Genomic DNA, 24164 nt, shown 5'->3' with positions numbered 1-24164 from the left:
TTCTTTGGATGACCCAAGGCACCATTCTCGAGTTGTGATACTTTTTCTTAATATTCCAATTTTGTCTTTGGTGTGATGACGGAGTCACCATTGCTCGTGTTGCACCCAAGCTCTGCTCCTTTCTATGGCCAGTCCCTCCCTGGCTGCTTTGCCCTGCCTGGCCCTGTCGATCAAAGCAGTAAGAAAGTGCTGCCCTGATTGCACCAAAGACTTAATTAGCATATTAAGAAAGTATTAAACGTTAGAAGTATGAAACTCGGGAGCACAGCCTCTGATCAACAAAGGAAAAACAGCATTGGAATCAGGTGAACCGTATCTTTGTGTCTATGTAAACAATCGGATAAGGTGGGATCGCTGGTGACAGTTTCCATTTAAAGGCTTACTGTCATATTTTTTATTTATTTAAATGTAATTGGATTGGCCAAATTTTTTCCTTAGTTCCCTAGTTAATACTTTTTGTATAGGTATTGAATTACCTAGTACCATATTTTTCGCCCCATAAGACGCCCAATAAGGAAAAAATATTTTCCATTACACCTTAGATCAGATCTCAGCTGACAGCCCCAATGTTAATAAGACCTGAACAAGTCATGTGAATGACCCCCAATCAGACCTCATATTGGCCCCAAGCAGCCCCTATTGCCTCATATCAGCCCTCTGTAGCCCCCCATTGCCTCTCATGTTGCCCCCATTGCCTCTCATGTTGCCCCCAGCGCCTCATGTTTAATAAAATAAATAAACCACTTACCTCTCCTGCTCCTGGATGCCGCCGCTCCTCTCCTCCAGCGCGCTCTGTCTTCCGGCTGCGCTGTGAAGGCTGCGCATAGCATGAGATCACAGAGTGCAGTCACGCTGTGCGCAGCCTTTACAGCCGACAGCCGAGGACCAGGAAGCGGTGAGTACAAAGCCTTCACCTCTTCCCGGTCCTCCGGTACTAATGAACGCTTCCATAATGGAAACGCTCATTAGTATTCGCCCCACAAGGCGCAGAGGCATTTCCCCCCCCCAATTTTGCGTCTTATGGGGCGAAAAATACAGTAATTGCAGCATGTTTTTTCCTCCTCCAGGCATTTCAGTGATGCGGCTAAAACAGCGTTGCTAGGTGTCCTCCGTGTCCTATCTTCTGTATACAGAAGACGGAGGACATAGTAGTGGCCAGTCCCGAAAGCTACACGTGCTCTCCTATCGGATTGGGATAGCGCCGATATTCGCGATAAAATTTGCAGTCAACTACTCAGGAGGAAGAGGGCGTGTTTAAGTCTGGAGAAAGCCTATTGGCTGGGGTGAGGCTGCGCGTTCCCGAGATGAGCCGAATGAATTCTGGGTAGTTAGGGAGGGAGGTCTTAGCCTCAGGGTAAGGGCATCGGCGGCCGTCTTGAGAAGATAGTCAGAAAGAAGTCTTGTGAGGATCGGTTGCTATGGACGGAATCTCATTAAACAAGTGGTATGTGAACACAATAATTAGTGATTATGGATTATTACCACAGAAGCAACAACATGTATGAAAATTAAATTTTGACTGAAAATATGACAGTTGTCCTTTAAGGGCATCTGCTTTACGTGTATGGCGAAAGTCCATTAGTTAAAAATGGCACCCGCTCCAGAGTTCAGCAGGTTCCATAGCTGCTGGATTTTAAACAGCAGACACCCAGAGCTAATGTCAGTGATCAGCGATGACTCCAATCAGACATTTAACCCCTCAGATGCCATGATCAGTTGTGACTACGGCATCTGAGAGGATTTTTCCCAGGAGCGCAGCAATCAGTGGAGCTGTTCGTTCGTTGTGGTAGCCTAGGTCCCTCTAAAGGATCCAAGGCCACCAAGTGAATGTGGCTGACCTGCGATACCAGCGCTGTGCTTGATATGCTCATTGATGGGAACTGGGAGTCCATACCCCTGCCGATCTCATATTGATGACCTACAGTATTCTGATGTTAGATCATCAGTATTTAAATCATGTTAACCCCTTTAACTAGCCCTAAGTGCTGCAGTTCCTATACTAAATACAAAGGGTCATGGATTTAAATTTTATTCTTGCACAGTCTACAGTTAGAAATTCACTGTATTGTATTTTGTTTCAGCCAAAGACGCCTTTGAGAAGAATGTGTCACCCATCATAATAGACAACACCAATATACAAGGATGGGAAATGAAGCCCTATGTCTCTCTGGTCAGAACTGCTTTATAAACTTAGAATTTTGTGAAGTTTTCCATGTTTATGAAACGTCTGCATTTTATAACTGTGTATGGCAACATAACGTAAAATCTGTGTAGTTTGAGCACACACATGTAGATACTGTTATCTTCTGTGTAAGGCCCCGTGGTGCGAACACATTTCTCCCCCATGGAATCTGGACCCATTCATTTCAATAGGGCTGTGTACATGTGTGTTGGTTTTCATGCATTGCTTGTGCGTTGCGTAAAAATCGCAGCATGTTCTATATTCTGCCATATTTTTTTACATTTGTTTTCATTTTAATTTTTTTTATTTTTTTCACGCAACACTGGCCCCATAGAAGTGAATGGAGCTGCGTGAAAATCTTGCTTGCGGATGCGGTGCGTTTTTCACGGATGATTGCTAAGACATGTTGTTTGTATACATTCAGTTTTTTATCACGCGCGTGCAAAACGCATTAAATAGCATTGCACCCGCGCGAAAAAAACTGAACACGATCGCAAACAAAACTGACTGACTTTGTTTGCGAAATCGCAAATTTTTCACTGAATGCATTCGCAACGCATCCGGACCTAATCCGCACACGCTCGTCTGCAAGGGGCCTAAGGGTGGATTCACTCGGCTATAAAGCTGCTACTAAATTTTAGATATCCATCTTGTCTTATATTGATCTAGGTTGTGCTCAGCAGAACTGTGTGTAGTCCAGGTTCTAAGATGAAAGACATTAAAAGGTGACTGTATTAGCACCATGTGATACTGGCTTTAAAGGGTTATTCTGGTTGGAGTCAGGTATCCGCGTGCACTGGATAGGGAATAACCAACAGGCATCTCAGTTCTCCCGTTTCAATAGAGCTGCCGGAGATAGTCGAGAACTGTTCAGCTGTCTCCAGCAGTCTCATAGAGATGATTGAAGATGATGATGATAATCAACCTGCTGCTCCGTTCATACGGGGGCATGTGATTGGTGGGGGTCTCAGTGGTTATCCCCATCCAGTGGTGGTTAGTTTTCACCGTGGATTTCACCCCTGCAATGTATAGGGGTGATTTTGCATTGGTTCTGAAGCAAAATATTGTTGAGGATTTGTTAAAGATCGTTCATGTGTGGACCCAGCCTATTCTTTATCAGTCATAGGTTTCATCTGCTGTCCTGCTTTATATGACCACCTTTGTTCTGTAGTCATTAGTTATAGTTGGAAAATCTAGCTAAATGATCTTCTTATACTCTTGAGGACTTTGCAGAGAATCACGTACCCAGTAGGGATCGACCTATTATCGGAAGTACCGATATTATCAGCCGATATTAAGGATTTTGCACATTATCGGTATCGAAATCTAACCTTGCCGATAATGCGTATAAAGCGAATACTAGTGAGCGCTTATGGAAGCGCTCACTAGTATGCAGAGGTCGCAATAACGCCTGTACAAGCGTCATAGACGCCTGTTCAGGCCATTTTACTCCCTTGAAAAAGTCTAAGGCGTACCGATACGCCTTAGACTTTCCCCTGCTATTCATCAGCGCAGTGAGCGCTGTGAACGGCACAGGCAGCGCAGCGATGCTGCTGCTGCCTGAAACAACCAATGACAAGGCTCCTTACAGTAAGGAGCTTTGTTATTGGTCAGTTTGAGCGGGCTGCCGGAGCTTATGGCACACCACACTGAAGGGAGGAAGGAGGTGCGCGATCCTCACTGGCGGGGTAAGTGGCCTTGCTGTGAAATTTAGTGGGGGTCCCGGATCTGAGCGCCTTGTTTTCCTCTCTAATGAGGAGTCTGAAGCGCTCAGCCGAGCGCTGTCTCTCCTCCCTGCTGGGTGTGGTAGTGAAGACGGCCTCAATAGAAGGTCTACGGCGCTCAGCAGTGAGGAAAAGTGGCTGAGCGCTTCAGACTCCTGCTTATAGAAGTCAGCGGGAGTCCCAGTGCTGGACACTCCAACAGGAGACCTCCATACAACCTCCATAACTGACAGACCTGTCACCTGTAGACCTCTACCTATGTCACTTGTCAGCTTTCTTATGAATCCATCAAGGATTTATTGCATGTTCCATCAGACGCTGAACTAGACATATTGTTTGCTATAAGGATTTCTTCTGTAATGCGGAGCCGCATGGCGGCACATGGTGCTACAAGGACTGCATGTGGCCATTTACAGCCTCCAGGACATACAGTCCCTCTGCCAAGTGCATGAAGTCTTCGATATAAAATTGTATAATCCAATAACCACAGCGGTGGTGGCAATTTTGTGGCATGAGATAGGGCAACAGGGTCATGGAAGACGAACTCCCCTTTATAGCAAGATCAAGAATAACAAAATGACAGCCTCTAGATCAGGGATAAGCAACCTCCGGAACTCCAGCTGTTCTGAAACTACAACTCCCAGTATCCTCCTTTCACTTCTTTGGGAGTTACAAGAACAGCTGAGCAAGTGTGCATGCTGGGTGTTGTAGTTTCACAGCAGCGCTGGAGTGCCAAAGGTTGCTGCACCCTAGATCAGTGGTTATCACTGCGTGATGTCATCATCCAGATCCACAACATGTGACTGTGGCGGTGCAAGGTATGTGCCCGGGTCTTTCGCTTGTGCCCTTGGCACCAGCATGCACCACCAACCATTGTACCTGTGTCCTGCTCCGCCAGTGCCTCAGGTCTCTTCAGAGTCTACCAACAGCCCCGGTGGCACCGACATACCCACCTAAGAGCTCATCTACAAGGACGCAACTTTGGAGGGCAGCAATGGCCCCGTGATGGATGGCATACCCCAGTGACCAGCGGCACAGAAACAGCAGCAAAAATGAAAGGGATTGTCCCAAGATCAACACTTATTTACCTATCCATACTTGACCCAGAGAACACTAGAGCGTGGTAACCAAGGTGGGACCCCCAGCGATCATGTACTTGAAGGGGACATGTCTGTTTTAGTAACGACTTGCATTTCCCATGCAATAACAATTAGGGGGAGTCAATTCTTGTGACTCTATATTGTACCATTCCTCTATTCCTCTATTATTCCCACTAGAACTTATGAACGAGTTGCTAGTAGTCTGCAATAAGGGTCCAGCTGGATGTTACCTGTTGACAGCACTGATTGAATAATGTCAAGCTGTGCAGGGACACCCCCACCTGGACCTTCACTGAAAACTGCCAGCAAGTCTTTCATAACTAATAACAGAGGAATTGTGCAACATAAGGTCATAAGAATAGATGCTCCAGGATTGTTATTACACGGGGGGAGAGCAAGTAGTTTAAAGAGGACCTTTCACCAGTGGAAAGCCTCTAAACTAACTATACAGAAGTGTAGAGCGGCGCCGCTCCGTTCGCCCGGTATAGCCTCCGGTATGCAAGTAGTTAGGCTCCACCCACTTGATCCTGCCACGGTCGTCTTCTCCTATGCTGTAGCGCTGGCCAATCGCAGCGCTCAGCTCATAGCCTGGCTATGAGCTGAGCGCTGTGATTGGCCAGCGCTACAGCATAGGAGAAGAAGACGCCGGCAGGATCAAGTGGGTGGAGCCTAACTACTCGCATACCGGAGGCTATACCGGGAGAACGGAGCGGCGCCCGGGGATAACAGTAAGTGCAGGGGGATCCCTGGGCGCCGCTCTACACTCCTGTATAGTTAGTTTAGAGGCTTTCCTCTGGTGAAAGGTCCTCTTTAACGACAGGTGAGAAATATCGATCTTAGGACAAACCCTTTAAACCTCATAAAATCACTGCAACAGTGACCTCAGTGGTACCGCCCCTCAGCGCAACAGTGACCTCAGTGGTACCGCCCCCTCAGCGCAACAGTGACCTCAGTGGTACCGCCCCCTCAGCGCAACAGTGACCTCAGTGGTACCGACCCCTCAGCGCAACAGTGACCTCAGTGGTACCGACCCCTCAGCGCAACAGTGACCTCAGTGGTACCGACCCCTCAGCGCAACAGTGACCTCAGTGGTACCGACTCCTCAGCGCAACAGTGACCTCAGTGGTACCGACCCCTCAGCGCAACAGTGACCTCAGTGGTACCGACCCCTCAGCGCAACAGTGACCTCAGTGGTACCGACCCCTCAGCGCAACAGTGACCTCAGTGGTACCGACCCCTCAGCGCAACAGTGACCTCAGTGGTACCGACCCCTCAGCGCAACAGTGACCTCAGTGGTACCGACCCCTCAGCGCAACAGTGACCTCAGTGGTACCGACCCCTCAGCGCAACAGTGACCTCAGTGGTACCGACCCCTCAGCGCAACAGTGACCTCAGTGGTACCGACCCCTCAGCGCAACAGTGACCTCAGTGGTACCGACCCCTCAGCGCAACAGTGACCTCAGTGGTACCGACCCCTCAGCGCAACAGTGACCTCAGTGGTACCGACCCCTCAGCGCAACAGTGACCTCAGTGGTACCGACCCCTCAGCTAAATTTTAAATTGTCTAAATTTGATATTTATGCATGGAAGACAGTTCTCGAATACTGGTAATGGTTTCCCTGCATAAATAGCAACCCCTTAATGTTATGTAGGCCTTCGTATTAGCTATTTGAATTACTGTAACTTTCGTACTCCTCATCGGCTAAAAATACTCCTTAAAAATGGTAAGAGGAGTATTTTTACTCTTCCAGAAAAAATGTAGCGCGACTTCTGCTAGTATGCATTGGGTGCTGGGAGCAGGGAAGAAGCGCAGCAAGCGCTTCCGATACTCACCCTCCCTAGTCTTCTTTGATGGGGCCCGCGCTGCACTGTCCTGACCCCGTACAGCATCAGGACGTAGTGCGCGCACTATGACCTGACGCTGCACCCTGTCAGGTGACAGTGCAGCGCGGGCCGGAGAACACAGGGGAGCGCGGCACTGGACCCAGAGATGAAGAGGAGCTGCGGCGCAGGAGAGGTGAGGAGTTTTCTTATTTTTTTCATCTGAGGTCTGATAGGGGTTAATAAAGTCAGTGAGTAGAGGGGGGATGGTGTGGAAATTGGCATTTGGCACTAGTATATTATAAATGTAAATTATAAATTGACTACCAACTAAGGGCTTTATTAATTTATAATTTACCGTACATTTATATTATACTAGTGCCAAATGCAATTTTCCACCACCTCAGTGACTACCAACTAAAATAATATATATTATAATATATATAAAATATCTGTATAAATTATCGGCCTGAAAGTTCACCGATTATCGGTATCTGCTCTACAAAATCAATATCGGTCGATCCCTAGTTTCCATGAATAATAATGGCTCAGAACATTCTTGTTATCCTGATCATTCACATGACGAGTGAGTATATTCCAACAATAAATGAGGGCCACAAGAAAGTCGTTCCCCACTGCTGCCCATAAAACTTCTGCAGAAAGCAGTCTTCTGTGTCTGCTGCCAGGGAAGTTGTAGGCAATTTTTCCAGCTGGCCTCCATGCATAGTACACCAATACACCTGCAAGTATATAGAGATAATATAGTAGAGGGCTAGTATGGGTGTCATTCTCTATGATATGAAGGAATTTATGTCATGTGTGATCTGTTACCTGATCAGTATACATCTGCTGACTTTCTGTAGTTACAATACATTTGGAAAGTCTGGAGACCTTTTCACTTTTTCACATTTTAGTGCTAAAATAAAAAATGTAGGGCTGAGTTCACATCACCGATTAGCTTTCCGTTCTTCTGATCCGTCAGAAAAAAGATAAAATAAAATAAATGGATTATTTTGAGCATCAGTTTCCACTAAAAATAACTGATCCAACTTTTTTTGAGCATCAGTTATGACCAGTTTGTGTCAGTTCCGTCAGAGATCAGTTATTTTTAAAATGAGAAAAAGCTAAACGGTGATGTGAATTTAGCATTAGAAATGTTTGCAAATTTATTAACAAGGAAAAAATAAAAATTTGCATGGACATAAGTAGTCAGACCCTTTGCTATGATGCTTAAAATTTAGCACTAGGAGCCTTCCATTTTTCTTGATCATCCTTGAGATGTTTCTACACCTTGACTCGAGTCCACCTTTGGTAAATTCAGTTGGATATGATTTGGAAAGATGCAGCCCTGTCTATATAAGTTCTAACAGCGGACAAAGCATATCTTAGCAAAAACCAAGCCAGAAGGAGGACAGAACTGCCTGTAGAGCTCACAGACAGGGCCGTGTGGAGGTTCAGATCTTGAGAAGGGTACAAAAATATTTGTTCTGCACAGAAAGTTCCAAAGAGAAAGTTACCAACAACCCAATGGTCACTGTGGCTGAGCTCCAAAGACCCTGTGTGCAGATGGGGGAAACTTCCAGAAGGTCAACAATCACTGCAGCACATCACCAATCTGGCCGTTATGGCAGAGTGGTCAGAAAGAAGCCTATACTCAGTAAGAGACACAAAAGTTTGCAAAAAAAAAAAAGGGACTCTCAGGCTGCGAGGAACAAGATTGGTTTGATGAAACCAAGATTTAACCTTTCGGCCTCAATTCTAAGTGTCATGTTTGGAGGAAACCAGGCCCTGCCCAATACCATCCCTACAGTGAAGCATGGTGGTGGTAGCATCATGCTCTGGGGGTGTTTTTCAGCGGCTGGGACAGGAAGTCTGGTCAGGGTTGAGGGAAAGCTGATTAGAGCAAGGTACAGAGATATTCTTAAAGGGGTTGTCCGGGAAATGATAATAATGACCTATCCTAAGGATAGGTCATTATTATCACATCAGCAGGAGTCCAAATACTGGCATCCCTGCCGGTCAGCTGTTTCAGGGAGCCGCTGCGCTCACAGGGCCACTGGTGGTGAGCGATGCAGGCTCCCGGCAGCCTTCCAAGGACAGCTCCGTACATCGTATAATGGCAGTGCTTGGTTTTGCAGCTCAGCCCTATTGACTTGAATAGGGCTGAGCTACAGGTAGGGCATGTGGCCGAGGTAAAGTGATGTCACTGGCCTAGGAAGAGGCTGCGGCACTCAAGGCCTCTTCTAACAGCTGATTGGCGGGGGTCCCGGGTATTGCACCTTTGCAGATCTGATACTGGTGACCTATTCTGAAAATAAGTCATACATATATTTTCCTGATAACCCTTAAAATGAAAACCTGATCCAGACCTCAGACTGGGCTGAAGATTCACCTTCCATTAGGACAATGACCCTAAGCACACAGCCAAGACAACACAGGAGTGGCTTGGGACAAGTCTGTGAATGTCTGTGGCTCAACCAGAGCCCTGACTTAAAGGGAACCTGTCACCGGGATTTTGTGTATAGAGCTGAGGACATGAGTTGCTAGATGGCCGCTAGAACATCCGCAATACCCAGTCCCCATAGCTCTGTGTGCTTTTATCGTGTAAAAAAAACGATTTGATACATTTGCAAATTAACCTGAGATGAGGGAGGGACAGGACTCATCTCAGGTTAATTTGCGTATGGATCAAATCAGTTTTTTTACACAATAAAAGCACACAGAGCTATGGGGACTGGGTATTGCGGATGTGCTAGCGGCCATCTAGCAACCCATGTCCTCAGCTCTATACACAAAATCCCGGTGACAGGTTCCCTTTAAACACAATTGAATGTCTTCTGAGACGCCTGAAAATATCTGTCCACCGATGGTCCCCATCCAACCTGACAGAGCTTGAGAGGACCTGCAGAGAAGAATGGCAGAAAATCCCTAAATCCAGGTGTTCAAACCTTGTGACATCATACCGAAGAAGACTGGAGGCTGTAAAGGTGCTTCAACTAAGTCCCAAGTAAAAGGGTCTGACTATTTGTCAATGCAAGGTCAGAAGACTTTACAAATGCATTGTATTTTGAAAGAACTTTACAGCTTTTCACCATTATACTGATGCCTGTGATGAGAATCAGTGTTTTGAGACTGGAAAGTGCTGATTGTTGCAGTAGAGGGCAGTATATCATTAGTTGTGAATGCATCGGTGCTCTGCCTTCTGTCAGGAGATGATTTGTTTGGTTCATCCAGTTTACTTTTTTCTAGGTAATCCCATAAGGGTGCTCAAACCATGAGTGTATTAAGAAAAAAGGGTAAAAACTGCATCTAAAAACCTGCACATGTGGCCGTACCCCAACAGCCTGATTTCACAGGGGCTTTGCTAGGAAGCTAAGCCCCAGCTGCATAATGGCGTCCTGGTGCTTTAGTAACCCAGAACAAGTGACAGGCTCCCTTTAAAGTGGTGGATATATTGTGGTTTTTCAGGCCTGGGGTTGTGGTGGACATCTGCAGCGTATTACAGAACTGGTCAAGTGGATGAAACTTTTCTATATGCTGAGGGAACAATCTGCAGTGGAAATTGATCTGCAATGTGGAATTTAAATCTGCAGCATGTGAATTTATCCTGCAGATTTCTCCCTTTGCAATCCATTTTTCACTTAATTGTATTCGGAAGCAAATTTAAAGGGGTTTTCTGATACTTTTATACTGATGACCCATCCTCAGAATAGGTCATCAGTATGTGATCGGTGAGGTCTGACACCCAGGACCCGCTGATCAGCTGTTTGAGAAGGCAGCGGTGCTTGCAGTAGGACTTTAGCCATCTCCAGATTTCCCTAGGCCATGTGAAGTCACGTTCATCGGTCACATGGCCTAGACCAGTGGTGGCGAACCTATGGCACGGACGCCAGAGGCGGCACTCAGAGCCCTCTTTGTGGGCATCCACACCCTGGAAAAAGTCTATGGTGTACCAATAGGCCTTAGACTTTTCCTGCCATTCATCAGCGCAGGACGCACTATGAACGGCACAGGCAGCGCATTGAACGCAGTCAGGCTATTATAGCTGAATGATGAAGTACATGGAAGATATACTATATTGGACTGTAGTACTAAAGGTTAAATTGCTGTGTTGGCACTTTGCAATAAATAAGTGGATTTTGGGTTGCAGTTTGGGCACTCGGCCTCTAAACTGTTCACCATCACTGACCTAGACGCATTTCGCTCCCATAGAAGTGAATAGAGATGAGCTGCGATACAAAGCACAGCCGCTATACTATACTGGTAAGCACAGAGAAGGCCCTGGTGCTCATAGGAGCGCCGGTACCTTCTCAAACAGCTGATCGGCAGGGGTCTCTGATATTGGACCCCCACCAATCAGATACTGATGACCTATCCTGAGGATAGCGAATTTCATATTTTGAAATTCGTTCACGCTTCATTTACTGTTATAAGCGGAATTGCGTTATGGATTCCATTACCACAGACCATAACGCAATTCTATGACGGAATGCCTTTAGAGGCATTCCTTCTTAATAGAAGCCTATGGGCTGCAAAGCGGATCCGTCCCGTTTCCGTTATGCAGGGAATCCGTTTTGCAGCCCATAGACTTCTATTATGACGGAATGAATAATGGAATGCCTCTAAAGGCATACCGTCATAGAATTGCGTTATGGTCCGTGGTAACAGAATCCATAATGCAATTCACCTTTTACCAGTAAACGAAGCGTGAACAAATTTCATAACCTGAAATTCTCTCATCCCTAGTCATCAGTATTAAAGTCCTGGAAAGTCCTTTTAACTGCAATTGAAAATACAGAGCTATCCTGTGAGCAGAGCTCCTCATAGTCCAGGCCCCAAATCTTTTGACAAATATAAGCCAGGTATTTTCCATGACCCCAGACTGAAAGATGACTCCTGTTTTTTGTTTTATTAAGCAGGGGATTCCTTGTGAAATGGGTGTGCACTTTGTTTATCACCGCTGACTGTTTGATAATAGCTCTTCTTGGTTTAAAGGGGTTCTGCAGTTTTTTTAAACTGATGATCTATCCTCCGGATAGATCATCAGCATCTGATTGGTGGGGGTCCGACACCCGAGACCCCCGCCAATCAGCTGTTTTAGAAGGCAGCAGCACCTCGGCCTTCTCGCTGTTTACCGCAGGTCCAGTGACGTCACGACTAGTATCACTGGCCTGGGCGCGACTAAGATCCATTCAAATGAATAGAGCTTAGCCCAGCCCAGGCCATTAATACTAGTCGTGACGTCACTGGGACTGCTGTAAACAGCGAGAAGGCCGCGGCGCTGCTGCCTTCTCAAACAGCTGATTGGCGGGGGTCCCCGCTGTCGGAACCCCGCCGATCATCAGTTTAAAAAAACTGTAGAACCCCTTTTAAAGCTTCCTTTCTGACTCTGAGCTTTCAGATTCTTCTTCACATAGCAGTCGGCTATACACAAACTTTTTATAGCAGAGGGCATCAATGTATTCTATGACATTCTCGCTCTCACCATGCTGCTATGGCAGCCATGAAGCAGAACGTTGTCCGAGTTGACCTTGAATCTCAGTTTGACATCAGATGTAGACATATAATTTCCTGGCAAGTTTTCTCTTTCCCACCCTCAGCTCAGCTTGCTGTGACTGTGAACTGCTGATTTACACTGGCACTCTCGAGTGACTGGGCTTGTCTAGGAAAATATTCCATTTAACCCCTTCAGGACATCCGTCGTACATGTACGGACCTTAAAGATGGCCCCCGCTTGGGAGCTCAGCGGCGGTTGTGGCCATCGGTTGCCTGCTGTTTTACACAGCACACATTTGGAGGCAATGCCCATGATTGGCATTCATTCAGTATCTCAGATGCCACTGTCCATTGCCACCCTGGCATTTGAGCGGTGAAGCCCCTTGAAACACTGCATTCCATTGGCCTCAAGGTTCCCCCGAGATTAAGAGCTCATGAACACAACTGTATGTATTTTGCGATTTGCAAAAAATACGGATGACGTCCGTGTGCATTCCGGATTTTGCGGAACGGAACAGCTGGCCCCTAATAGAACAGTCCTATCCTTGTCCGTTATGCGGTAGGGCTGCACCATATGGGAATTTTGTGTGATTGCGATTAGGGCCCTAAAAATTGCGATAACGATATGCAATGCGATATTTTAAGGGAATTGTGATAGAGGTCTATTTTCTTGGATTTTCCCATATGAGCCGCTGACGCGGCTGGGTATGACATAGTTATGGGGGATCTGTGGATGGCACTGTTATGGGGGATCTGTGGATGGCACTGTTATGGGGATCTGTGGATGGCGCTGTTATGTGGGGGATCTGTGGATGGCACTATTATGGGGGATCTGTGGATGGCGCTGTTATGTGGGGGATCTGTGGATGACGCTGTTATGTGGGGGATCTGTGGAGGACACTGTTATGTGGGGGATCTGTGGAGGACAGTGTTATGGGGGGATCTGTGGAGGACACTTATGGGGGACCGGTGGATCTGTGGATGGCACTGTTATAGAGGATGTGTGCTATGACACATAGGGCCATGAGGGGGGCCAGCATAAGACACACATATAGCATCTTATGCTGGTCCCCCTCATGGCCCTATGTGTCCCCTCATGTGTCCTAAACCGCGCACATAACTGGCTTTGTGTGTAAAGTATTTTACTACTGTCTGAAACAAGCTCTCTCCTATTGATAAAATGGCCAGCCTCTGTACTCACTTTCACTATGAATGCACGGTAGCGAGCGGGCCGGCCGGCGCGTGACTGACGTCACTGTCACACTCCTCCCACTTAATTCAGGAAGCTGGAGCGTGACTAAGTGACGTCACCGTGAGATTACCTGATAGGTGTCTGGTGGCATCCTTTGATGTCACCAGTCTTTACACTTCCATTGACCACGAACGGGGAGTTAATGCGGTTAGGAAATGTTTGGAACGTAGTGATTATTCCACAGAATGTTGTGATTTCATTATTCAATTATTGACCCTAGTCCTGAGAACTATTTTATGTTTGGGGAGCAGTTTTTTCTGCAATTACGTGGGACCGCAATGGGGTCCAATGTGGCACCCACGTATGCAAATGTCTTCATGGCAGCCCTGGAGGAGGACCTTGTCTATGTATCCCACCACTTCAGTAAAGTACTGGGGTTGTGGCGGTACATAGATGACGTCTTCCTCATTTGGCAAGGTGACATCGAGTCCTTGGAGCAATTTCATTGTTATCTGAACTGTATGGATGGTGAAATTGCTTTCACACTCACACATTCTGATAAACAGGTGCAGTTCCTTGACACGATGGTGTCCATTGTTGGTGACAGACTGTCTACCGATATTTTCACCAAGTCAACTGACTGTAACACCTTGTTGTGATATGAAAGCCGTCACCCTAGACCCTGTATCGAATCCTTACCACGCAGCCAACTACTGCATGTGAAGAGAATTGTACAGGATCCAGAAGTCCTACCGAGTAGATATGAACAAATGGTTAACCAATTTAGACAGAGAGGGTATCCACGTAAGAATCTATATCAACATCTGAGGAGGTGACCGTAAAGAAACCCAAACCCAGACAGATTCCATTTGTGACAACATACTCCGAACAGAGTGGAGATGTGGCTGGTATCTTGAGAAAACATTGGCCTATCTTAAAGAGTAATTTTCCCAAGATAGAGTCTCTTGCTTCACCACCACTTCTATCATACAGGCGTCCTATCAACCTGCGGGATAGGTTGGTGAGGGCAGATGTTCCTGTAAAGAGGAAGGTCCAAACATTTCTTGGCGCAAGGAGGACGGGATGTTTTTCGTGCCTTACATGCGTGAACTGTCCTTATATGATAAAGGGTAGTGTGTTCATACACCCAGGTACTGGATCACAGTATGATATCCGTCATTTTTTGACATGTGACAGTACGTTTGTCATATATGTACTACAATGTCCATGTGGTCTCCTCTATGTGGGGAGACCACATGTGACATGAAAACTCGACTGAACAATCATCGCTTTTCTATAAGACACAAGAGAACAGACTTGCTGGTTCCAAAGCATTTTGTTGAGTGCGGCCATACTAAGAGAGACCTAAAACGCATGATAATAGACCAGGTCCAAAGGGGTAGACGGGGTGGGGACCGCACTGTGACCCTCAAACAAAGGGAACTGCGGAGGATACACCGTCTACAGTCCCTTAAACCACAGGGCCTAAACGTCGATTTCAAATAGAATATTATGTAGCGCGGGGAGCCAGGTAAGTATATTCAGCGTGGGGGGCCCAGCAAATGGGGGATTGGATAACCCCCTTTTAAGTTTATAACAAACCCCCAAAACATGGAAAACTCATTCTTTATTAACATTTTAAAAATAATTCACGTTAAACACATACTTATAATACCGCCTCCATCGCAACAACCCTTACAATAAAGTTAGGTTGTTATAGACTTCAGGTTGTTTGTTTCTTCAGTGCAGACTTCTCCATTGTCATGAAAGTTACCTGTGAGTTTGTGTGATTGGGCACAACTAACTCAAGGGCCCATTACACGGGCCGAGAATTTTTCAGATAATCGCTAACAAGCGTTCATAGGAATGCCTGATAGCGATTGTCTGGTGGTGTAAAGGTGCCGCTGAGTACCCGATGAACGAGCAAATCACTTGTTTGTTGGGTAATTTAATCATTTGTGAAGGCACCTAAATTGTCGTTTGCGGGCAGCAGATCGTGCTGACTAAACGTGCTCTGCTGCCAGCAAACAACGATTCTGTATGGCGTCGAGCGATGGCATTAGTGATCACTCCTCCGATCGCTGCATGTAAATACACTAGTCTCCTCCACTGATGAGCAGGTGATTGTCAGGAAGAAATGCTTCTTCCCAACAATCACCTGATAAGTTGTCCCCGTCTAAAGGGACCTTTAGGAGCAGTGAGGGGGTAATAGGGAAGATAAGTGTGTTACTGATGCTGAGGCTGGCTTGGGGAACTAGGCATCTGTAAGTATCTCTGCATGCATGGAATACACAGCATGCTTGCAATGGAAAATTATAAATCCACTGCCAAATTTGTATAGGGGTCAGACTTAGGGTCTGTTCACTCTGAGTTTTTTGCTGCTGATTTTGCAGTGTTTCTGCCTCAAAGTCGGCTCCAAATCTGCTCCAAATATGACTCAAAAGAGCCTCCCATTCATTTCAGTGGGAAGCAGCATGTCCTATCTTGGGACAGAATCGGCGCTGATTTTCCCATTCAAATTAATGGGAAGCAAAAAAAAAAACACACAATTTCAGATGTGCACATTTTTTCATGTGTGAACGTACCTTAAAACGCCTGAATATAGTATAGAGTTTAATGAAAATCTGCCTATAAAAGTGAAAAACGCACGCGATTGTGAGGCGTAAAAGTGTGCTTGGATTCAGCGCTGATTTTTTACACATGTATATCAGACCCTTATGTTGAAAGCTGTGACAGAAATGCTTGTTTTCCTCATTTGAATAGAATTCATATCTTAAATGAAATGCTGGCGCAGTGTTTTGTCCTGTCTGTCATGGCAGGGCTCTAGCACAATACTTGCCCTGTCCTTCGGTAGCTGGCTGAATTCATGCAATTTAGATGCCAGGGGTGGATGCAAAAGAGTGCAGGTGTATTGGTTTTTCTTCTACAGTATACTACTGTCTTTTGTATCCACTTCGCATTTTGGCTGAAAGCTCTGTATGAAAATGTCATGTATGAATGGAGTGTTTTTTGTTTACTTGTTTTAGCGATACTTTTTACTTTTCATTAGTTACAGTTATGACTCTACAAGTGTCACTCAGTCCATTTAAAGGGGTAGTCTGACTTCAGTAAGTGGCAATTATCATGTAATACACTGCTTATTTCCATTTCACCCTACAATCCAGCAGTGGTGGCCGGCAAGCACAGCCACCGCTGTTGGATTACAGCGTCGTCATAACCATGGAAACGAGAAGTGTATAATGTGATGGAAAAATTAATCAGGCCAGCAAAGGAGGCAATATGGACAATCACAATACATTAGTAAGTGCCTTGTATTAAAGAGGCTCTCCAGGCTTTTAATATCGATGGCCTATCCTCATAATCGGTCATCAATATCAGATCAGCTGTATGAAGGGAAGGCGCTCACAATGCGCATGTGCCTTCTCTCTTTCTTCTCGCTGCTGCTGTGTCTATGGTGAGCAGGAAGATAGAAAGGAGATGGCATGCACGTGCCTTCCCTTCATACAGCTGATCGGCAGGGTTGCCAGGTGTCAGACCCCCGCCAATCTGAAATTGATGACCTATCCTGAGAATAGGTCATCAATATTAAAAGCCCGGAGAATCCCTTTAACTTCCTCTAGATCTGAGGTGCACAAGCTTTTCTGGTTGGGGGAAACATTGTCAGCCTGAACCAATTCCAAGGGCCGAAAATAAAACTTAAAAGGGTATTACCAACTGAAGTACTGTATTTGTCATATTGTACATACAGTATATAACATTATTACTGTATTTGTCATATTGTACATACAGTATATAACATTATTACTGTATTTGTCATATTGTACATACAGTATATAACATTAATGTCTAGTTACACTTCTAGAACTCCCATCTTATGGGAGAATACATGAAAGATACATGTGAGCAGCCACAAGACATAGACATACATGTCTGTTACCAGATGGTTGGGGGCCACACAGAATGGAATCGAGAGACGCATGTGGCCCCCGGGCCTCAGGTTGTGCACCCCGATCTAAATAAGTAATGCTATTTGCTGAAGTGATGCAACATCTTTCAGTATACCTCCTATAATCCACTTAAAAACCTCTTAAGATATGCATCTTAATAAGTAAACTCTGATGCACCAGAGTTTTTACAGGGAACATCCTCTTATTAATGTTGGTGCATCCTCAGGAAGTCCATGCACTAGCAGCAAGGGTACCCCACTAGAGACGGTGACCTAATCTGAGTATATATCGTTAAAGGGGTTCTCCAGGAATTAAAAAAATGAAAATACACAGAAGACCATGGGTATAGCTGCTGCCACTAGGAGGCGACACTAAGCAAAAAAAAAGTGTTAGCTCCTCCCCTCAGCTATACCCCTCCTGCAGACACTGAGCTAATCTGTTTTAGCTTAGTGTCTGTAGGAGGCAGACATGTTTTTCCTGCAGGTCTGCCAAAGACCTTTCCTTTTTATTTTTTCAGGTTCGGGCTACAGGCACCACAACTGCATACTGTAGATCCTGTAGCATTACCCGCCTTCCATTGGCAGAGTAGTTGCGCAATCAGTAGTACTTGCACTACCAGGGGACGCTGTACATCATGTCAGGCTCCCCTCCCTCCTTAGGCAGAGTAATTCCACTACCACTGGAAACCTCCATCTTATCGCATTATCTGCCTTTCTTTGGTGGAGTAATTGCTTCAACATTGACTACCACGACTACTCTCACTTCCTTGTTGCAAGGCATCCCGTTCCATGGGCGGTCTATTTGCTAGTCACGGTACCTACAATCGGCTTATCCCCCGTCAAAGGTGGTATTTTGTCACTACCACTGGATACTGTGACTACTTTCACACTATCCCCTTCCTCGGGTAGTCATTGTATAGATTGGTGTCGGGCGCCTACATGGCAGCCTCTGTCTTTCCAGGGTGTTGACCCACGACATGCCTTTCCTCGTGCCTTGAGTCCCTGTGCGGAGCATTCTAATTTTCTTGGTCATAATTGACACGCTCGGCGTCCACAGTCCTTAAGTAGGTGGAACGTCTGCACTGGTTGCCAGTTTTTCTTCCTTCTCAGGTGGAGTATTGCACTAGCACCAATTCATGGTGGCTACTGCTGTTTGACCTCATTTTCTGGTGGAGTCTCTCCTCTGGCCCTAGAGGCCATGGTTTCTGGTATGGCCTCCCCCTATGAGGCAATCTTTGCGCTGGCTATAGATATTATGGCTACTTCTGTTCCGTGACTACTACTGTGTGACCCCTTGCCAGTGGGAGTGTTTGTGTTCATCCTGGCGACAGTCACTGCGTTCTGGCTTACACGTACATGACGCATTGGCAGTGGGCACTGCACCTGTGGTTTGTTCCATATCCCCTTCCTCCATGTAGAGGCCAGGCATTTTGTGTGGTATATACAAACAGTTCTCCCTCTAAGGGTGGAACCTTCTCCCTGATTGTAGTGTGCTTATGTCTACATTTCCTTCCCCACAGGTGACACTGTGCTCATGTTCTGCCATCACTGGGTGCGGTAGATCCACCAGGTATTGTATGTATGTTGTTCCTGATGCGGTGGCTGATAGGTACACTTATTCTTTATGGTGCGGCCAACTGCCCATTCCTTGGCATGCCGCAGGTGATCGGTTTGCTCACTTCTGGTGTGCATTAGTACGGTTTTCTGTACCTGTTTTAACATACCGACTTCTATGGCGCTGGCTTGGCACCTTGTTCCTTTCACATGTAGTGCATCGCCTCTCCCATCTGTTGCGGTGACAGAATCGGCGTTGCCTCCTTGGGGAGTTTGGGTATGCACTTATCCAGTTGCATGTGAGTTGTCTACATTGCTCTCCTCACCGGGTAGAGCAGTTGTACTTTCCTTGTTGTCACCACTAACACTGGTTCTCTACTGAGCCGCATCAGCCTCTTCTACTTCTCGCCTCCTGCAAGGCGAGTAGTTCTGCTTTCTTTAGATACTGTTTCTGCCGGCTTGGCCAGTTTCCATAGCCATTGAGTTCTCGGATGCCCCCTTTCTGCTGTAGAGTGCCTGTGCTAGTGGTATTGGTTCGGTTACCATTTTTTTCTGGGACTTGTGGCGTTCGGCATCAACTCTCATTTCCTGGCGCAATATTTATACCATCTCTGCTTCCTTTCTGGCCGTTTTGTACCTTTCCTTGATAACCACATTCTCTGCTTCTTTAGGCGGAGTTGTTCCGCAGTGGTGGTCGATATGGTCTGATGGCTTTACACAGCCTTCATGTTTCCAGACATCAACATTTTTGATACCGGAAGACACTCCTTTTCTACCAGGTTACTCCTCAATTTTTGTGAGTTTTGGGTCGGTTTCACTGCCTTGTTCCCATTGTGTCTCTTCTCTCCCTCAAGATCTTTTTCTTGTGGGCCACTGTCATACCTGACGGCCAGGTTCTCTAACCCTGACTTGTTCGTCATGGTTCTGCTGGAGTGTTCTTCTCTTCTGACAGCCTGGCATGGAGTTGGGGGTTTTCCCCTTTCTGGCACCCCCTACTTCTACCCCCATGGGGGAAAGATTTGTCTCATCTGCAATCCTCTATCCAGACACCATTTTCAGTTCGTCTTCTTCCAACCAGTGTTCCACTGAGTGGTTTCTTTTTGCACCGCTCCTTCGCACGCTGCCTGTTTCCAGCCTTAGTGGAATTCCCCTTTTTTCTTTTCATGCCATGTCGTGACTGTTGATCACTCTAGGGTGTTTTTTTTCCTGGAGTGCTGATCCTTGGGTATCACCTTCCTTAGAAGTCTTCTAGGTTCAGGCTATGTTTGCTCTCTAAATCTACAAAACTACGCCTAAACAAGCAAATGTAGCAAAGGGTAGTATAATATAACTTAACATAGAAAATGTTAAGCTATGTTTGCTCTCTCCTGTATTTTCTGCAGTCGCTCCGTTTTGTTCTGGTGACTGACTTGTTTTCATTCTTGTCCATCAGGTGGATATTCTATGTGCTCTCCACTTCCTTGAAGTCTCCTAAGCCGTGACTTATGTTCCCTGGGCTGTTCTTTCTTCTGTCCAGCCGATGCCACTGTGTATTCAGCCGCTCTCAGCTGGCCTTCCTGCAAATGGCTCTTCCTGCCCTTTTCTGGTTTTTTGGGGTGTCTTTCCCTCGCATTTCTGCACGGGACTTATGACCGGACTTGGATTCGTTCTGGTCTTGTTCCCTCCCCATGGTACTGCTCTTTAATGTCCCATGGTTTTCTGTGTCCCCCAGTGATACGAGCGAGAAAATAGGATATTTTTGTGCTGACCTGTAAAATCCTTTTCTCGCTGAGTTCATTGGGAGACACAGCTCCCACCCCGTAAGTACATTGCTGGCTCTCCTTGATGGGTCCCACCGGTTCTTGATTTGGACCCATCTCCGTCTTTCTTCCTTTTTATTGTTTTCTGTTTGCTTCTCCTGGCTGCTCCTACGGCTTTCGTACAAACTGATTAGCTCAGTGTCTGCAGGAGGGGTATAGCTGAGGGGAGGAGCTAACACTTTTTTGCTGAGTGTCGCCTCCTAGTGGCAGCAGCTATACCCATGGTCTTCTGTTTCCCCAATGAACTCAGCGAAAAAAGGATTTTACAGGTTAGCACAAAAAAAAACCTATTTCTATACATTTAAATTTCTGGAGTCAAGGAGGCGGACCTATCAGTGACTGACAGCTATATGTGTATACACGGTCATAGAGGGAAGGCTGTCAGTCAGTCAAGAAGGTGGTCCTATCAAAGGCCAGCATGAACAGGAATTTAAATGAATGAAATAGGTTAGGGTACTTTTACACTAGCATTTTTGCTGGATCCGGCAGGGTCCATCAAAAACGCTTCCGTTACTGATAATACAACCATCTGCATCCGTTATGAACGGATCCGGTTGTATTATCTTTAACACAGCCAAGACGGATCTGTCATTAACTCTATTGAAAGTCAATGGGGACGGATCCGTTTTCTATTGTGGCAGAGAAAACGTCCCCATTGACTTGCATTGTGGGTCATGACGGATCCGTCTTGATCAGTTTCCCAGGACGGAAAGCAAACTTCAACATGTTGCGGTTCGCTCTCCAGTCTGGGAACTCAACTAAGCAGTTTTGTCCCCATTGACAATGAATGGGGACAAAACTGAAGCGTTTTCTTTTCCGTTATTGAGCCCCTATGACAGAACTCAATACCGGAAAACTTAAACGCTAGTGTGAAAGTACCCTTATACTTAATATTTTCCCATAAAACTATAAATCAATCTGCTCAGCTCCTTCTGCTCTATAATACGCTGCCTGTGGATTATTTTGCATTCTCATGGTGACAGTTTTCCTTTAAATATTAGAAATCAGGGCCTGTCTGTTAAATTACTTAATTCCCTAAGGATACTGGGGGGTATACCATGTGTAACCACAGATTTATTTGTCTTTAATCTTTTTAATACCCCGCTACACTTCTTCCAGGGGCAGACAGGCCACATTTAATGGGGGAGTTTACTTTGACACTCTGCATTTCACCTGACATTTAATTTTTCTCTGTGAATACAGTGAGAGAAAATGTTTAATAGATTCACTTTCTCATGTGAGGCATTTAATATTAATACATACAGTCCTGTTATTCATACCTATAACAGCATCATAGCTTGTTCATATATAATAAGTAATAGCTATGCAAATGATATTGTTTTGTGTTTATTACTAGGCTATGAAACACAAATATCAGGTAACATTTCGGAAACCTGACACTTGGTGGAAATATAAACCGAAAGAGCTTGAAAGGTAATATACCAGTAGTAAGTGTGTTTATTGTAGTTGGGTTTTAGTGTCCTTACTATAATAGTACTCTTTGATCCTGCCACTTAAACGGGAAACAAAACAAAAAAAAGAAAACAAAAACCACTAGGCTATCCACTAGGCTATCCATGATCTTCTGCAGTCTCCCAAGTGCTTTTCTTTCAACCCAGAACGAGTGGATCTTCCATTGATAAACAGCGACCCAGACTTATTTCTGGTACCTAGTTAAAAGGCCAACTAAAAAGGAGTTCAAACGCTTGAAGTATGTTAATCTGAGTTGTCCAAGTTTGTAAATAAAAAAATAGACTAGTATTGATGTGATGTGTTTGAATGGTCACCAGGTGATGCCACCATAGCTCAGAGGTAGTTATTTTTATTATCTTGCCCGACTATGTGCTGCACCTTTGCTTTGATTCCACCAGGGATTGCAGTGGGCAGGATTACCATGTAAAGAGCTACAGTTCCCTGATTCCTCTCCCCTCTCACAGGCTTTGCCTCTGTTCACATCTACTTCAGGTACCTCTAGTATAAGGCATAAGGTAACGCTGCAATTATATCTTCTCAGAGAATACAGTTCTCCTACTAATATACAACATGCCTTGCATGAGAAGAACATCCCATCCAGACACAGGAAGGGAGGGGAAGAGCCAGGGCACCGTGGTCATAAGATGCAGAGATTTGTTTTTGATTTGTTTTTGGAGGGGCATGTTGATGGAGGTCATGGCCATGTCTCTACATCTAAGACTGGCTTACAGAGGCATTTCAGATACAAACAGTACATTACTAAATATTAGGCTCGGTTCACACAACCATTGTGGCTTCCTTCTGTAATTTTGCTGTCAAATGGCTGTGATATGTCTGCATTTTATTGTCTGTGTTAAGGCTGGAAGATCCAGACTTCATAGAGGGTTCTGTAGGTGTTAGGCTTTCAGCCATATGTGCAAAGTATCAAAAAAATAAAATAAAACTCATCACTGGTGAATCTTTGATCCATTTCCAACACCAAGAATCCTTCTCTTCCGGTCCCCACTGGAACAGCAATGTGACCTGGCATCTACACGCATGTCGCTGCTGGCCTATCCCTGGCATCAGCAGTGGCAGAGGTCACTTACCGCGCCTGCACACATCACCGCAGAGGCAATTGATTAGTAACAGGCATGTAATGGATGCTACGTCTCAGGCCACTGATTGGGTGGCATTGGTGATATGCATGTAGATGGCATTTCACACTTCCGATCTAGCAAGGCCTGAAGCAGAGGAGAAGGTTCCTTTCACTGTAACTGGTCTCGTGACCGGTCTTTTTTATTTATTTATTTTTTTAACCCTTGCACCCAGCCTGAACATATGAAAAGGAGTTCCTGGTCTCCTAGAACCCCTTTAACAGTGCATTTCTGCTGATGTCATTTTTTTTATTTTATTTTTTAATCTTCAGGCGTAACCGTCATGGAGTAAAAAAAGAGAAGATCATAAAAATGTTAGAAAATTTTGAACGTGTGACTGTGAATTCTATATTAAATCTCGGTTCCCCAAAGTCAACTAGAAATGCTGATTGTTTCCAAATAAAAAAAGCTGAAAATACTGGGTGAGTATAAATCTGCTAATCTCCTTAATAAAATGTGTACGTGTCTACATAGCCTTTAGGTTCCTTTCATTTTCGGTATTCTGTATCTTTTCCTGTAAGCCAATACCAGGAGTAGAACCTACACATAACAAAATTATAATAGAAAGAGTTTGAAAAGTTTTTCATGAAAAGTACACGTTGGGCAAAACAAAATGCTAATCTATTCGCCCAAGATACATCCAACAGTTTGTGTTTTTTTTTTTTTCCAGTTTGGGACAGTCATTATGTTAAGGGGGCATTATCTTTTTGTGTAGACCTTTTACTTGGCAGATTTAGGGGA

General features: G+C 45.4%; 1 protein-coding gene across 5 annotated transcripts in view; it reads left to right on the top strand.

The window, feature by feature from the left end:
* Positions 1 to 24164, top strand: part of N4BP2 (NEDD4 binding protein 2) — a 68945-nt gene that overhangs the window by 15977 nt on the left and 28804 nt on the right. For all 5 annotated transcript variants that reach the window (XR_005776393.1, XM_040418956.1, XM_040418953.1 and 2 more), the window contains 3 exons: positions 2082 to 2170; positions 22172 to 22248; positions 23696 to 23845. Coding sequence is in view for 4 of the 5 variants with exons in the window: in XM_040418956.1 (XP_040274890.1) it covers positions 2082 to 2170; positions 22172 to 22248; positions 23696 to 23845 (316 nt within the window). In the remaining variant the exon portion in view is untranslated. The remainder of the gene's footprint in view (positions 1 to 2081; positions 2171 to 22171; positions 22249 to 23695; positions 23846 to 24164) is intronic.

Source organism: Bufo bufo, chromosome 2 (genome assembly GCF_905171765.1).
Source record: "Bufo bufo chromosome 2, aBufBuf1.1, whole genome shotgun sequence".
Taxonomy (NCBI): Eukaryota; Metazoa; Chordata; class Amphibia; order Anura; family Bufonidae; genus Bufo; species Bufo bufo.
This window is presented reverse-complemented; position numbering and strand designations above follow the sequence as displayed.